General features: G+C 36.7%; 1 protein-coding gene across 2 annotated transcripts in view; it reads right to left on the bottom strand.

Annotated features, from left to right (window-relative positions):
* The window catches only part of bahcc1a (BAH domain and coiled-coil containing 1a), a 97077-nt gene extending 81824 nt beyond the window's left edge, over positions 1-15253 (bottom strand). The window contains exons 1-2 of one of the 2 annotated variants that reach the window (XM_065263694.2): positions 15020-15253; positions 12655-12940 (exon numbers count right to left, since the gene is read on the bottom strand). In XM_065263694.2, coding sequence (XP_065119766.1) covers positions 12655-12826 — 172 coding nt within the window. In that variant the 5' untranslated portion in view covers positions 12827-12940; positions 15020-15253. The remainder of the gene's footprint in view (positions 1-12654; positions 12941-15019) is intronic. The other variant, XM_065263693.2, reaches the window with a different exon arrangement.
* Positions 15254-17310: the final 2057 nt, after the last annotated feature.

Genomic DNA, 17310 nt, shown 5'->3' with positions numbered 1-17310 from the left:
CATTCGTATGTACAACAGTAAGTACAATAGTTTTTCACTGATGAGCAGAGAGTGATTTTATTGAGAGATGAATTAGGATACTGTAGCTTTAAGACGTGGGAGAGATCGTTCTCTTCACGTGCACTGATGACAGGCTGGTGTGTATGCGTGCGGCAGGTGTCCGCAAACAAGAGCAGCTGTGAGGAAAATGGAAGTTTAAACCTTCAAAACTTTAAAACGAATGCAAGTAATAAACTTTCGGCATGAGGATGCAATTGTCCGCGATAGATATGTGTTGTATACGCTGTTTGATTAGGGATGTGAAGATGCATCGCGCTCCGGAGCGCGTCCTCATAGAAAATACGCATATCTCTGTAAAGAGAGAAATCAAATCTGCACGTCACACATGAGCAACGGGTTACAAAATGCTCGCACTGTCTTAAATGGTGTCTAATTGCAGCCGCATCAGGAACGCTATGATGACAAAAGTAAACGTTATCGGCCGATTACGATCGGCGGCCGATCGATCGGAGCATCCCTACTAACATCTACACAGAAGATATGTGGCTTTATTAAGTGCAAGAATTATCTAGAGACAGAGATGTCTTTTTACAACCTTAGGATTTGCCAATTAGAATGAAATGGTCTATTATTACCTTATTTGAAAGGGTCATGAATAATAATGTTGAGCTCTGCTCTGATTGGCTGTTCCTCAGATTTTGAGGAATCATCAATTGTTTGGAGATTGTTAATGGACGTTTCTGAGTGGTAAGTTTGTCTTTTTTTGTATGGACCTGCAAAATGTAGCTGTAACGTCAATAGTAGAACTTCAGCCTAAATGCTAGCATATAACATTAACATTTATCTGACGCTTTTATCCAAAGTGACTTACAATTGGTATATATGTCAGAGGTCGCACGCCTCTGGAGCAACTAGGGGTTAAGTGTCTTGCTCGGGGACACAATGGTGTGTCACAGTGGATTCAAACCCAGGTCTCTCACACCAAAGTCTTATCCACTGCACCATCACCACCACAACTACCATATAGCACTAACTCAGCAGTCCCAACTTTGTTTTTAGCATTGTAACAACATTGTACTTAATTTAATGCGCAATTTAATATTGGGGTGTATATCTGGACTGTAACAGTTGGGGAGGTTTTTCCGCGGTCTTTTGCATGCACGAGGTTTACATTAGAAGAAGGAAACAATTGTGTTTGAGGCTCATGATATGTTATTACCATGTACACAACTCTTATTATTCATCTATGTCTACATAAATACAGTTTTACATTTTATGGTACCTTTAAGCAAAACATACTCATAATAAAAGGAAAAAAATATTCGGTTTTAATGGGGACTTTACCTGCGGCTATGTTTTACTTATCAATATATTATTTTATTTTCTCTTTAAATTGTAGAATGTAGGTTTTACAGGATTCATGAAATTCACCCAGAGACACAGAGCTATAGTTTCAGTTTTATGTTGTGACCTGTGGAAAAGCTCTTCTATGGCTAATGTATGATACATGGAGCAACACTGTATAAATCTACAGGGCTGATTTACTTCTCAATGTCTTTATGTTTCCTCTTTTCAGTTATTCAGCGCTCACTCATCTTCAGTTTTTCTTCTCTTTCCATTTTCCTGTCCTCCCCAATCCCCTCCCTTTTCCTGCTTTCTCTTATCAGTCTATAACTTTCAGAGTCCTTTACAACATCTTTCTGTCTTATTGCTTTTGGCTCATTTGTCACTTTTGAAAAGGATCAGTACACTGTGCTATTGTACTCCACATAAATCAGATCCTCAGTATGATACAAACGTCCTGGGTTTGTCCTCCTACACTTTATTTAAGCAGGGGTTTAAACTTGGTCCTGGAGGGCTGGTTTCTTAATAGTTTCAATAACCATATGTGATCTGATGTGGCTTCGGATCACAAAATGAGACAAAAATACATTTAATGGATTTCTAAAGATTGCTTTGGCTATTGTCGATTAGCATAGCATTATAAATATACTCTATCGTTATAAAAAATACCCTACTTGTGTTGAAGAACACAGATAAACCATATATCATCACAGTCGTGTTTATTGACTTCTTGCTACCTCAGTCAAAACAGCTTTATTTGCCTGTTATTGAACAAAACAATGATTTCCACATGACTGTACATGGACACGTCTGACCTGACACCTGACCTTTGACACTACGTGTTCTTCTCTGAGAATGAAACAGTCTGAGTGTGAATGACTCTTAGTCTGCTCAGTGGCTCATGTAAATAAAGAACGCTTAAGTACGTCCTCATTCTGAAATTTAATGATAAATACTTACTTGACTTCAATAATATTGTAATGTGCTATTTTAAACCAATCTAAGCCCCCCCTCCAAAAAAAAATGTGGATCTTGAATGTTTTGGGATCATATGATGTTTTATGAGCTTCCTAAAGCAGCAAAGCAGAATAGCACTTAGTGTAAAGTCACATGTGACTGTGTTTTTATGATTTTATGTATAAGCAAAATAAGGAGAAGAAAGATCTTCTGACATAAAAGGCAGTAAATGTAACAGGAGCAGTCAAATTGCTGATGAATCTCCTATTCTCACACGTGTTTATTCACGCCTGCCATAAGCTTTATCATGTACAAATCTGTGATGCTGTAGCTTCTGTACAGCTCTTACAGCACAGAGAAGACAATAAACAGACTAGGGGCCATATTTAAAGTACGATCTAAGTGCATGGTCTAAAACGCACGGTGCACAGTCTAAAAGAGTGTGTCTGAATCCATTTTTGCTAATTTAATGACGGGAAAATGGTTTGTGTGCCAAGCGCACAGTCTGAAAAGATTGGTGCTATTCTCATAATGAGTAATGGGTGTGTTTGGGGCGTAACTTACAATAAACTCACCTCTAATCCCCTTTAAAAGCCATGCCGAATTGCCGATTCTCTATTTAGATGGTGGAATTTGTCATTCGAAAAATTAAGTGGAGGAAGAAGACCACCGGTTTAAGATTGATGTTAAAATTTGTGGTGTTTTCATTTGTTTTGAAACAGTTATTTTTGTATTAAAACCTTCTTTCAGTCATCAATGAAAAATTAGCAGGCTTTTAATTGCTGTAAATGGAAGGATAGCCTAAATGATCTGTGTAATCTAAAAAACAAATGTACAGGTTTGTACTTTATTTGTAACAAACAAGAGATAAAGAATTTACAAACGTGTAGAGATCCAAAACATTTCAGCACTTGAACAGTGCCGTGTTTTGAAAAGTGATACTTAAAAATGTTCTCATCTCACCAAATCCACAGGTACAAAGTCATCATATACAATACATTTGTGGGATAGCATTAACTCTTTCACCGCCAGCGTTTAAAAAAAAAAGTTGCCAGCCAGCGCCAGCGTTTTTCATGATTTTCACCAAAGTTTAATGCCTTCCAGAAAATGTTCTTCTTTAAATAAATAAACATACAATATACCAAATGAAAGAACAGACCCTCTGCTTTCAAACAAAAAAAAACGTTTCATCCTACCTTTAATGGTTCTTTTGCAATCAGCTTTTGAATATGGGTAGGTTTCTGCTAAAACACCACATTTTGAGCAAAAAGCAGAGATAATTCCATTTTTGTGACGGACTTTTCATAGAGATCCCATTCAGAGCGATCTTTAAAACAGACACGGACATGCAGCAGCTTGCCATAGGGCAATACTTCTGGGTTTAAAAAGTTGCGGAAGGGCGCCACATGGTGGATAATAGCGGTATTGCGGAAAGACGGAAAATCTCGTCATTGGCGGGGAAGCGTTTTCTCTTAATTGACGAGATATCTATCTTTTAAAGCAAAACATTGGCTCGCTTACCAGGCTACAGGTGAAGTAGCTCTTACACCTTCTAACGTCTTATAATTGGTCCTCATTTATGTCCAAGAGACTCAATAATAATCTTTTACATTGTAATCCTTTGATTTTTATATTTAAAAACATTTGTGTGCTGCTGCGCATCCATGTGCGTGATAAGCAAACGTGCGTTGTCATCCCGTTTATAGGCGCATATTACTAACACTCTCATTAAATATTGCGCCCATATTAACAATATAGTCTAGTTTAATTGTCTCAAAATAGCAACGCGCCAGCAATGCGCCTGACACACCACGTTTTCAGACTAGAATGCCCATGGGCACAAATGTATTTGGCATTTAAACAACGTGGCGCTAAATGAGAAAATGATCATTGTGCCGGGTTTAAACTAGTAAAAAACACTTGCGTTGCACATATCGCCACATTGTAACAGGTCTATGATAGGGCCCTATGACTTTTATTCAACTGTGTTTAAGTAAGCACTTGTGGAAAGTAAGAGATGTCATCCAAAATTCATCAGTAGGATGCTGCCTTTAAACTACACCTCATCATGACAAAGCTGGACATCGTTTACAGATGAAAGTTGATATCCCCATACATACACATGCAGATGATTTTAATAAAGCTGCTGTCAGCTGCTCATTTAACCCCTCATAAACTCAGCAGAGCATCACTATGGGCCCAGAAAGAAAGAAAGAATATATGCTAGTTAATGCTATATGCTAGTCAGGTATACTACATGCTGTATACTGTATAGAGAGCATATACAGCTGGAATAAGAGTAGTATGGTTGTCTCATTATGGAGTTGATCATGTTTGCTGAACATTCTCTGAAGGAGAGCCACAAAACTGGAGACAAATGAGAGCAAAGTGTGAAGAGATGAAGAAATAAAAGCGACATTATAACAGTACAGCAATGTGAAGGAAAGAGGTCCGGTTGAAAGAATGCAGGCTAATAAAGAGAGAAGAAGTGAAGAACACAACACTAGCATCATTACCCAGAGTGCTGCTCGGGTGTCACTTCAAAGCATTCCCAGTTATTAATCAGATGGCTATCCTACATCCCCCTCTCCCCTTTATCCACAAACATCAACTATACCACCCAACACAACACCTCACCCAAAAACTCTCCCGTTCACACCATCAGCAGCACCAATTAATTCTCCTGCCCACCTTTAGCCAAAAAACCTTTTCTCTGTTTATTTACTTTCACAAAAAGCACAAAGATTTATACTGCTGTTCAGGACCAACCACAATTTGTACTTGCCCTGCCAATATCTTTTATTGTTTTTTTTTCACAATATAAAAATATTCTTTTTTTAGCTTTAACATATTTTCACATACAATATGAATATGCTGTCCAGCATGCAGTGCAATTTCAGGAAAGAGAATGAAAGAGAAACTTATTCGAAAATAGATGTGAACAGATTAAGAGACAGTTCAGTGACCAAAAGCCTGACTGATTTTGACTGTTTTGTTGTTTTTAACTGGCACCTCATTGTTTGTTATAAATACTCTGAAAGAAACACACACAGAGAGAGAGAGAGAGAGAGAGAGAGAGAGAGATTCTGTGTTAACACCTGGCTCTTACTGTATACAGTGGACCGACAGCTACGTAATGAAAGCACCTGTCCCAGTGTGATGGGTGGGTGTTGATCTGTAAAGGCAGACGCACTCCTGCCACCATACACACCCTCAGAGCAATAAATCCTCACTCCAGCCTCATAGCATAGGATTAACTTCTGGAGCGCAGCTGTCTCTTTAATATTAGATAGATGTTATACAATACAAATCCCTCTCACTAACCGCTTTACCATTTTCTTCACTGACTGATGTGCTTTTCAAACAGATCCAAGGAGGTTAGATGTTTTCAACGAGAGTCATGTTGCTGCTATGTAGTTGCTAAGGTGTTTTGAGAGGATGATGCTAAGCAGTTGCTATGGAATTCTGACATATTGAGAAAGAGAGAGACAGAGGCAGATTGAGAAAAGAGATTTGTACACTGTAAAAAATTTGCTGTAATTATGCAGCTGGTTGTCAGTAACTTACTGTAGAAGATAAAGACTAGAAATGTTTTATGTTCATTTAACTTTAAACAAAATGTTGCCAGTAAATAACGTCAATGTAAAATCTACAGGAAGTTACTGGCAGCTACTGTAATACTGTAATTTCTACAGAATTTTTTTTACAGTGTACAGTAGATACACTGATAGCTCAATGTTGAGAAACAGCACAGTAGATTATTTCATTAACAACCTAAATCCAAACTCTCTTAGAGCATTCACTGTTAGCCCCTTGACCCCACTGTCAGACCATAGTAAAATCATCTTCACAGATCAAGACCTAACTCAGAGATATAGAAACACACCTCTACAGCCTTAAACACACAAATAGATGGTAACAAAATAGTAAGATACATATCGAAGAGTAATTTGTGAACCAAAAATCCAAAACCTATTAAATAACTTTGTAGCTAAACCATTCCTACATAACAGTGCAGGCGTCAATGTAGCAATAAACAGAATGAACCAAATATTTGCAATATATGCTATTTTTGACTAACCTAAAACCACTAACAAAAAACAAACAGGGTGCATGTAAACAAAAAAATGGTTCGACAATAACTGCAGAAATATTAGAAAAGAAGTAAGAACTCTGTCAAATCAGAAACATAGAGATGCTGACAATGTAAACGCGAGTGAACTTTACCAAGAGAAACTTTTATAATAATACTCTGAGAGAGAGAGAGAGAGAGAGAGAGAGAGAGAGAGAGAGAGAGAGAGAGAGAGAGAGAGAGAGAGAGAGAGGATGCAGTGTACTCTAGTGGTCAAAGTAAGCAAAAATGAGGTAGAGAATCCTATTGTTCTTTATATTCACTATATACTGAAGCAATATTGATGATCGGTTCACCGTTTACATTTGTCAACGTGTGCAATTAAAAAATGTAATGCCAAATTACAAATCAGACCACCGATGCTTATCATAAAGATTCACTTTTATTGAGCCCAGAACATGCATTTTATATTTACATTTTATTACTTACATTATCTGTGATATTTTTAGTGATATCACTACTGTTATATTGGCCAGGCTGAAAATTTGGTGATTGAGCATATTGCCATTAGCCAATTTGAGTATTTTTAAAGAGCACCAATGGTCTGATTCATGATTTTACATTTCCTTTGGTGTGTAATGGCGCTTTTCCATTGCATAGTACCCCACGGTTTAGTTTAGTTTGGGTCGGGTCAGCTCACCTCACTTTGGCGTGGTTAGCTTTTCCATCGAGTTTAGTATCACTTCGCAGTGGGAGGGATTATAGGCGTGTCGTTATATTTACGCTGCCTACTGCTGTGACATCATACAAGTGAGAGCGTTGTTGTACATTCCCATACATTCATTTATTTCTCAGTCTGCCACAAAATTGGCCACCACAAATAGACGTTTGCACATCGCGTTTATCATAATTCCTCCCGCTTCTGACTCACAGCCTGTAAATTAACTCATGTTATATTGCATTGTGAGCAAATCTTTCAAACATGGTAAGGAGCTTCACACTTCTGGATGATGTCAGAGGTATTCAGGCCAATCACAACGTTACTGTACTTAAAAGTATTTTTTTCACGTATCTGTACTTTAGTCAAGTCCTTTTATTTTGGGAGACTTAACTTACTACATTTTAGAGAAAAGCTGCATAATTACAGCACATTTTTTAAGGTGTAAAAAAACTTAACTGGGCAAACTGCATAAGTTGCACACTTGACACGTCAAGCTACCAATAAGGGTACAGCACGCGCTTCGTTTTGGTTGCCCCAGTAACGTTATACTTTAGTGCGAATACACGGTTCATGAAGCGTCAGTGTAGCAGCCAGCCAGCGTAAATCTTAACCAGTAAATCTTGAAATGAGACTTACTGCTCTCAAATCCTTGTATTTCATTTGGTTCTAAAGGAAATTTTTTGTCTTTAAGGTTTTAGGCTTATGATAATTTTTAATAGACATCAGTGTCTGATTAATTAATGTCCTTCTATTAATAGATTGTTGAGCCAAGAGAGTTCTTCATGAGTTCAGCAAGAGTTTTGTGACAAAAATGATAAAGAGATAATAAATCAGTACTTTTTTATACTTTAGTACATTTTGAGGCAAATACTTTTCTACTTTTACTCAAGTCATACAAAATGTGCAGGGCAGTGGGCCTCCAGGAATAACATTAAGAACCACTGCTTTAAATGATCCCAAATGAAGCATAACGCCGCATTAGCACGGTCCGTCAGCGTTAACGCTTAACGGAAGGCTTGTCTGAAGCGTGGCCAACAGCCAATCACTGTGGCCGCAACACAAGCTCCGGTCTTCAATAAACGTAATTGGCTGGCTCTGCCTAGGTTATTTGCATAAGGCGATATGATTGGCTGACGCACGCGTTGCCGCTTGAAAAGTTGAGAAATATTCAACTTCTGCCGCGAGCAACGGCACTGACGCGGCGCCGACGGATCCACAATTCAGTTCGACAAAGCTTGACGTCACCCATTAAAAGTGAATGGGAAGCGTCAACGCTTACGTGTGAATGCGCGTAAGGGTTTTATGTAGAAACGATAGTTATGCGTGACCTTTCGACATGTTTACACAATACAGCTGGCGCATCACACCGCTACTGAAAGATGAGAAATTGTGGTTTAAAAGTGCAAACTGTGAACTGTCTATTAAATTGAGAAAAATCCTGGAATGTTTTCCTCAAAAAACTTAATTTCTTCTCAACTGTACAAAGAAAGACATAAACATCTTGGATGACATGGGGTTGAGTAAATTATCGTCTTTTTTATTGGCCTTTGTCCACCCCACTTCTCAGTTTAAGGGCTTAAATGTGGCCTGTTATTGATGACAACTATTGAAAAGCCCTTATTGGTCAAGCACAAATTTTTGTTTATAATTGTTTTACTGCAGTGGGTTATGGTGAATGTGTGTACTGTTAATAATTATGAGTAAAAGACACATGACTGAGGTCAGTAGTGGCTTCAGGGTGTCCCACAAAGCACAGACCCAAAATACAGCTTTGTCCAAAACACAACATGCCTTTATCTAAAAGATTACAATAATACAATTGAAATGAAAAACAAGTCATCTGGATTGTAATTTGCTTGAGCCGTTAATAATGTTTAGTATTGAGAGAGAGAGAGAGAGAGAGAGAGAGAGAGAGAGAGAGAGAGAGAGAGAGAGAGAGAGAGAGAGAGAGAGAGAGAGAGAGAGAGAGAGAGATCTTCACCAGCACTTTTTTAAACATCTCTTCTCCTCATGTTGCCCTATCTTTATCCTTGATATGAGTTTCGTGAATGGTAATGTGATCTTCCTCGGATGAAGACTACAGCTGAGTACCACATTACATACACGCATCTACTTATCTATTTAAATAAGGACATAAAACAGGTGTCTTTGGTTTTTTTCTGTAAAGCTATAAATACTTATGATTAACCCAAACTACACGTTATCCCTAGAAATTTTTTGAAAATTTCAGGGTATAGATGTGAAGATTCTTGTGAAGAGTAGCTTAACCCCGTTAACTGGCGCTGTGCCGTGAGCGGGACACCTAAGTTTACTTACTATATATTGTTGGAAAGGTCTAAGAATGTAGTTTTCATACTTCAAAACCTTTTAGCAGTAATAATAATTCAGTAACTGTAATTTATTCATTTGTGACAAGAGTATGCAGCAAACCATACCGGAAACCTCAGTTTTTTGATAATTGTATGTGTTAAAAATAATATGAATTAAATTGAATAATATGAATAAAAACAGTTTTTTTTTATTACAAATAAATGTAAACTGCTATAAAAAAATTATTGTCACCTCCAGACACTTCCGTAAAAAACATTAAAGTGTCTTCTTTGAGACAAGACCAAAAATGTGGCTTCTAGACCAAAAAAATGCCAGAGTTATATTAATTTGAAGGTGTACATCACCTTTTCACCCCCCCCCCCCACTCAAAAAGGGCTGTGCCAGTTAAAGGGTTAATTTTGTTCTCAAACTACAGATAACAAAACACACACACACACACACACACACACACACACACACACACACACAAACCTCTGTCAATATCAGCTAAGCCTTTGATGTGGGCCCTAAATTCAGATCTCATAGTTTTACAACCAGCCGCAAGCTCATATCTCCCTAAAAATCCCTTCATCAGGTCTCTGTCATAAACACCAAACATACTTTCATAACACCACTAAACACCTGCATCTCCCTTTTGAGATATTCATGTAATGACTTCTCAAATAAAATCCTGCAGTAACGTTATTTATTTCCCTGTGGAAAATAAAACACATGTGTATGAGGCAGTCAGCACACAGAGAGGTTACTGAGATATCCAGACAGGATGTCAGAATGAGGGGACATTCGGCCCATCCAACACAATAAAAGAGGAGGAGGGTCGTGTTTTTATCTTTCGGCAACATGCTGTAAAACACAGATCTGCAATCCGTGTGTGTGAGTTGTGAGGGGGGTTACAGGAAGGAAGGTGCACCCCACCCCAAAATAAGACATGGTCTGAAGAACAGAAGAAACAGGGGTTAAAAATGTCCAAATCTCTTTTCTAATCTGCTCTCTAGATAAGGTTTGAGCTGTTTTTATGCATTTATTGTCTGTCACGCTAAAATTATAAAATTAATCGATTAGAAAAGCATTTGCACACCTCTCAACTAGCTACATGATTTACAGTTACATTTACAGCCAAATCACAAACTTTAAAATCGAGTTAAAAACAAAAATAGCTAAGATTCTTATCTGAGATTCATTTAATCTCCAGTAAGGTAGGAAAATGCACGGCACAAATTTGCATCTTTAATCAAACCAAAAGGGACAAGCAAGATAAGTGAGTGAGAAGATGTAAAATTAAAAGCTTTCTCAGAAAGGTCATAAGCCTTTGAGCAACATCACCATTACAATGCCAAGGGTGGTTGAGACAGCAGCGTCCATCACTACTAGCCTCCAGGTGCGACTGAACAACAAAGACACCATAGAAGATCTTGTACTAAACCTGAATCCAAACCTGTATCTAAATGCATTTCTAGATCAATTCTCTGAAATAGTCATGTTGTGTGTAAAGAATTCTTGTGAGGCCATCAGGAAAGCAACACCCTGGAGAATCTTCCTCAAACACAGCACACATCCCATTCACATCTTTTTACTTAACAAGAAAAATTGGTTCTGTGACTGTCAAGCATAATTTGCATTTTTAATATTTTACATAATTAAATAAATAGTTAAGATGCAACGATATTAAATTTTTACAGAAAGACGGTTATTCAGACTGTTATCTGCTTATACCGATGCTAAAGTTAACTTGCGTTAATCTCTAATAAATAGCACATTTGTTTCGCTTAAATATAGCTTAAAAGTTATTGCAGAAATGTCTTAGAAAGGTAAAGTAAGTGTTGAGAAATATCTAGGTCTTTCATACAGGTTTCCATTGGTATTTTGCTGTGGTTTTTAAATCTAGTCTGTATTCCTTTAATCCACTTGATTAAAATCAACAGAGAAATCCATGGACTCAACTGGGTGCGTCAAATACTGTGCTGTGGGTCCCCAGATAAAAAAATAAATAAAAAATAGCAACACTGATCTAAGGTAATGTTTTGCTTATGTTTGTATAGCATATGTATTTTTTTATATAAACAAAATTCACAAAAATGCCTTTTTTCGAGATTTTGAAAGAGTAAGAACTTTGCAGAAATTATAGCTTAAATAGGAATGAGCCAATGATCTAAATGCCAAATATCACATAATTGATTGAAACGGTTAAAATCCCTGGTAAATAAAAAGAGTTGTGTAGGAACACAACTTATCGTCAATCACAGAAAATGCTAAATAGTTTTTATCATTTCATCATGATGTAAAATAATGGTGTAGTGGTGGTTGAAGGTAATAATACAGTGAAAAGGCACCACATGAATCAAACAGTAGACCTGGATGAGACGGTAATGTTCAGACAAAGCTATAAAACACTGAGGTGTGTAAATTTTATCTGGAGAAACAATACCTCACCCATTGAACTGTGATGACAGGTAAGGGCAGGTCTGCATGGTGGTGCAAACCGAGTGTATGACCAAAAAACATGTCATATTATCCAGTTAATAGCACACCTGTACCTTTAAGCTAACATCAACCTAAATAGCTAACCAAGACCAAATAAACACATATAGGCCTACACCTGTCAGTGAGTGTGATAAAGACTTTTGGAATTATGTTATACTGTACATACTTATCATTAAATAGGATAACATTTTCTTTCTATTAAGATTTAAATCAAACTGTGTGGTTTCACTTTGATTGTGTTATAATTAAAAATATAGATTCATCATGGATTTGAAAACATGATTTGATGTGTTTCTACAAAAAAAATCAAAATGTAGGTCAAGGGAAACATTTTTGCTCTTATCTTAACAAATATAAGAAAATGTAGAAATTAAGTTTTTCTGAATTTATTTGCATAGTCTGATATGGCACATTTAGCATGACATACATTTATGTACATTTGTATTGTGTAAAAACAATATAAAAAATTGCCAATAGAAATATTGCTCAATAATAATTAGGTAATAGTCCTAAATGTTGAACACATTAAACAATAAAAAGTAATTTAAATTTAAAAGGCTAGACTGAAACAAAACGACATGTAATCTATCTATCTATCTATCTATCTGGTTCGTATATAAAATATCAACACCAAGTGAATTTTGAATAATGTAATTTTCTGTAATGTGTCCAACATATAAATGACTCGCTTTTCTCTAGTATTGTATGTAATCTTTCTGTAAGTGTATGGGGAAGAAACGCGACAGACCTGAGTGCGCCGTCATCGGCAAGTGAGACGGATAATATTTCCCGGGTGGAAAGTGAGGCGCGTGCTGTACTGGGCCGTGGCCGCCGGAAGAGATGCGAGAGGCGGCGCGAGGCACCAGCGTGGCCCGCTCTGAAAGGAGGTGTGCTTGAGCGGAGAAATCACGAGCCTCCATCCCTTTATAATCCAAAATCCAGCGGAAATCAGATGAAATCTGTATACTGTAATCCGTTAGTGTCCATATGAAGCTCACCTCTCCTGTTCATGATGAACTTCACAATCATCTTTTCTACAAAGACAAAAGAAACGATATTATGTATCAATCTAACAAACCATTAACTTAGCCTACAGCTGACATGAGATGCGACGACTCATATAAAAGAAAAAAACTCGATACAAATGTAAACTTCGTTTTAATTCACATTTTCACGAGAATCCCTTTTGTTTTGTTAAGATGCGGTTAATTTGGTGTGAAATGTTTGCGAGAGGGTCATAGAAAATAGACGTGATTGAATACATCTATACCTCTCTGTGCATGAATAAAATGCACACCATTATAAACACAGAGACAAACCAAAAACAGACAAGGTTTTGCAAGGACATGCATCACAGTGCACTTTGTAGTTCGAATAACAAGTAAATACAAATGTTTACAGATGAATCCTATTATAAACACGATGTGGAAAATATTTGTAAATAAAACGAATTAATTTGTATTTAACATGGTAGTGCAGTGCATTTATAATATTGTGTTTTTATATTATTAAAGGATAATATATTTGACAAACTATATAGTAAGACCATAACAATGCTTTGAGTGATAAACCGTCAGATCACTTTTGAAAAATCTTTTCAGATATTATTATACAACAACAGAAAAAATATATACAATAAATATACCTTAATTGAATTCAGTTCATGCCTGCTTTGAAATACACTGCTGGTGCGTGCAAAAATGCAATTTTTGTTTTTTAATTGACCTGTTCTTAGCATTTATTTAATACTACATTTAAATCCAACAAAAATTAATAATTAAACCTACGGTCTAGTTTCTGCTATTAATGTGCCAGTATTTATTATTTTCACCATACATGAATGTCTACAAGCCTTTTGTGCCATCTCTGATTCACGCCAGCTTGTTTAGGGAATAATGCAGTGACACTCAATACAGTAGGCTATTTATTTAAATATTTTTACTAATGAATGCACGCAAAATATGATCACACATTTCAGAAAATATAGTAACAAATAAAGCTAATAAAGTGAGGTTTTTTTCACATGATGCTGGAGAAGCAGGCCATGCACACGAGCCTTACAGCAAGCAGCTTTTGTCTCCCCGCAAGGACTGCATGCTCTCTGTCAGCCATTACCGTACACAACCAGCCGTCCATTTGCAACTCACATTCAGTCCCACACTGAATGCTTTGTTTTCATCCAAGTATTTACATTCAATTGAATGCTTTAAGGCTTTATACAGAACGTCGAATCGCTTGAATGTCGTCAATATTTGCATAATGTAGAGGCAAAGAAGCCAGTTGCTTTTGTCTCGTGCATGACAATGCATTAATTAAAATGCTCGGGAATGTCTGTCTTAATGTGCCTTTAAAGCCATAACTCAAGCGACAATCTTGTGTTCATCGAAGACAGAAGCTCACAAAGAATAATAGCGTTATATTCATGGGTTGGTAATTCATGTCGGAACGTATTCGGGTGAGATAACACCCTGGCGGACACCAAGCAGGATAAAACCCCCTATCTTCCAGATTTGTTCAAATTAATCACTGTTGATCATTACAAATAAGTATTGAACGGCGAAGAAAAATACCGATCTGAATACGATAATGAACACAATATTTTTACATTTGGATGTGGCATGTTTCATTCGTCTTCAAACGAGGGGAAGCAATTAAAGATCATGAGAGACAAAATGGCAAAATAAACTATAGCCTAAAGAAATACTTAATTTGCAGCTCTTTGAAACATTTTAAGAAGGACAGCAAGCACTCCTATATTAGTAGACTACTCGTTTTAATTCAAATGTGATTTGCACGTATGTTGTTACAGATTTTATTTAAAAAAAATATTTAGTAATTTAAGTCATTATTGATATAAAGAAATAAAAGGCCTTAGTTTTAGCTAAGCATGTTTACTTTGACAAATGCCTTATTGAACAAAGATACAGGACATTTTTTTAAGGATTTAAATTAAACGAATAGTGCAGGCTATGGCACGTTGACCTACTACACAGAGTAATTTGTTACTGTTTAAAATTTTCAATCCCCTTTTGTTATTAATTACCTGTGCTCCTTTTTTCACAATGAATATCATTTTTATGCACAACCATGAAAGAAAAAAATATATTACTTACTGGTATGATTTATCCTTGCATAACAATAAATAATTGTAATATAAGAAAATATTCAAAACGATGCCGCGTAATTAAAAAACATATTTCAATGGCTGGGTCCTAGTTTCCGGTCGTAGCCTTTAGCATTTGTCGCTCGCCGGTCTCGGGCTGCTATAGGCCACTGAAGTCACAGATCGCGTCTTCACACGGCGATCCTCTCGCCCATCGCCGATCTCGCGTCTCAACGCTGAGAGAGTAAACACATGCGCTCATTGGTCAGTTTCACAAAGATAATGAGCTTGAGCTGGGACATTCCACGCCCTGATTGGTCCAAATCAGTGACCAATAGGGTTTCGACATGAATAGAGCCTCAGTGAGGCGAGCGGCAAATTCAAGCAAAGCACAGAGGCCTGAGATATTTGCTCGAACTTTTAATCAAATGTTCCCTTCGAACTGGACAATCCTCTCTACTTTATGTAGTGAATGTCTTACACATGTACAGGGTGCTTCATCCCTGCGTTACACAGTTTATGATGCGTTTTACAGTTTTGCGCAATCATTTGAAGCATTTCTTGTAACCCTCAAATGTGCAAAATAATGGTGCATTTCTCAGAATAATTTGTACAAACTGCACAACATCATGGATGTCCTGCAAATGCCTGTAACCCCAAATCCTTAGTTCATCTCTCAAAAGTAATTGTTTAGAGGTGTAAGACTATTCAACAAAAACTAGTATAATGAATTTTGATGAAAATTACAATTGAAAATGTAGCAAACAGCATACAATTGTATATAATCATCTGCATGATTGTACTAAAGCATTTGCAATTTGTCCAAAACAATGAGAATTAGCTTTTATTGTGTTGTGCACAACTAACTTAATGATGAGGTTCAACAAAATGTTTTGTAAAAATAATATCTGATCTGAGAAATGCTCCAAAGCAACTGAGAAATCTGTAAGTGAACTTGTGCATGTTGGAGTTGTTGTATTTTCTGTGTAGCCCTGTGCCACAATAAATGTGGAAAATGACTGCACTTATACAGAAAGTAAAATCATTGTGATAGTGATCCGATCACATATTGTGTTATTTTATGTTATGTTATGTCATCAAATGTTGTGTATTGCAGTGGTTATTAAACGCTGAGTCTGAGGCAGTTTTTTTTTTAAAACACGCTCCATTCACATTTGATTGGTTGGCAAAATGTCAGCGTATTGTCACTCGCTGAGTGTAAACAAGAGTCTGATTGGTTGCTCGGCAGTCCGCACTGGGCTGAGAGAGAGAAAGAAATAACCGGATTTGCGGTTTCAAGGCGTCCCATGCAGCGTTACAGGACGAAGACAGATAAGAGGGTGGACAGTTTCTAGGCGCACGAGAAGGCGAATGTTACTGACCCTGGAGCTACATTCATAGTGGGAACATGGACGGGGAGTTAAAGAGATAAATGTTTGTTATTTGAAGAAAATACCTACAGCTCTGCGAGGGAGAGACGCGGTATAACACAAGACTGCAGTTTGCATTGAAGAATGAAGAAGAAGATGAGCTAGGCTACTCAAAGAAACTATTCACCTGATCTCAGATTTAGTTTTCACTGTCGCCAACGACAACTAAGTTAAGCTTAAACGAAAACGATTGTTTAATGTTTTTTTTAAATAAGCTGCTACCGACCATTTACGTTTTTTATAGTGTCATGTATTTCTGTCAGGTTGGACCTTTTTTATCATTTGAATGTAAATGTACCTAAGAAAACATATCTTATAAAATAATCTTGTTTTCATAGAGGTACAAGTGCAGTAATGTGTTTTTGGCGTTTTGATGACCATTTTGACGGCTTGAAATAAGCCTCTATCTGACATTTATGTCCAAAATGAGTTATTCACATAGGCTATTCTTATTCGGTAACAGCATACTTACATTATGCGACGTTCTCGTTCATTTTGTGTACATTTTAAGACTTTTTATTAAAAAAACAAAAAGGTTTTATCTACGAAGTCGAACGGAATGCAGAAACTTTGAAGCAGAACGAAGATTGCAGACCGACGCTTATTATTCTAAGGCAGCGATTAATTATAGTTAAAACCGTGCTTTTTATGGTTAACGTAACACAACTAATGTTTCATTTTTATACATGTTGTAGTTAAATCATGATTATTTTATTTGTAGGTTTTTTTTATCAGACTCATTTGAAGACTTTGGATAAATAAGAAAGTATATTTTTTACGGAAGTTGTATATTTTTATACAGTAATCATTTTGGTGATAATAGCTGTATTTTTATATAGGGTGATAATTTAATTGGTGTTAAAACATTTTA

The sequence above is a fragment of the Paramisgurnus dabryanus genome, chromosome 3 (genome assembly GCF_030506205.2).
Source record: "Paramisgurnus dabryanus chromosome 3, PD_genome_1.1, whole genome shotgun sequence".
In the NCBI taxonomy this organism is placed as follows: Eukaryota; Metazoa; Chordata; class Actinopteri; order Cypriniformes; family Cobitidae; genus Paramisgurnus; species Paramisgurnus dabryanus.
This window is presented reverse-complemented; position numbering and strand designations above follow the sequence as displayed.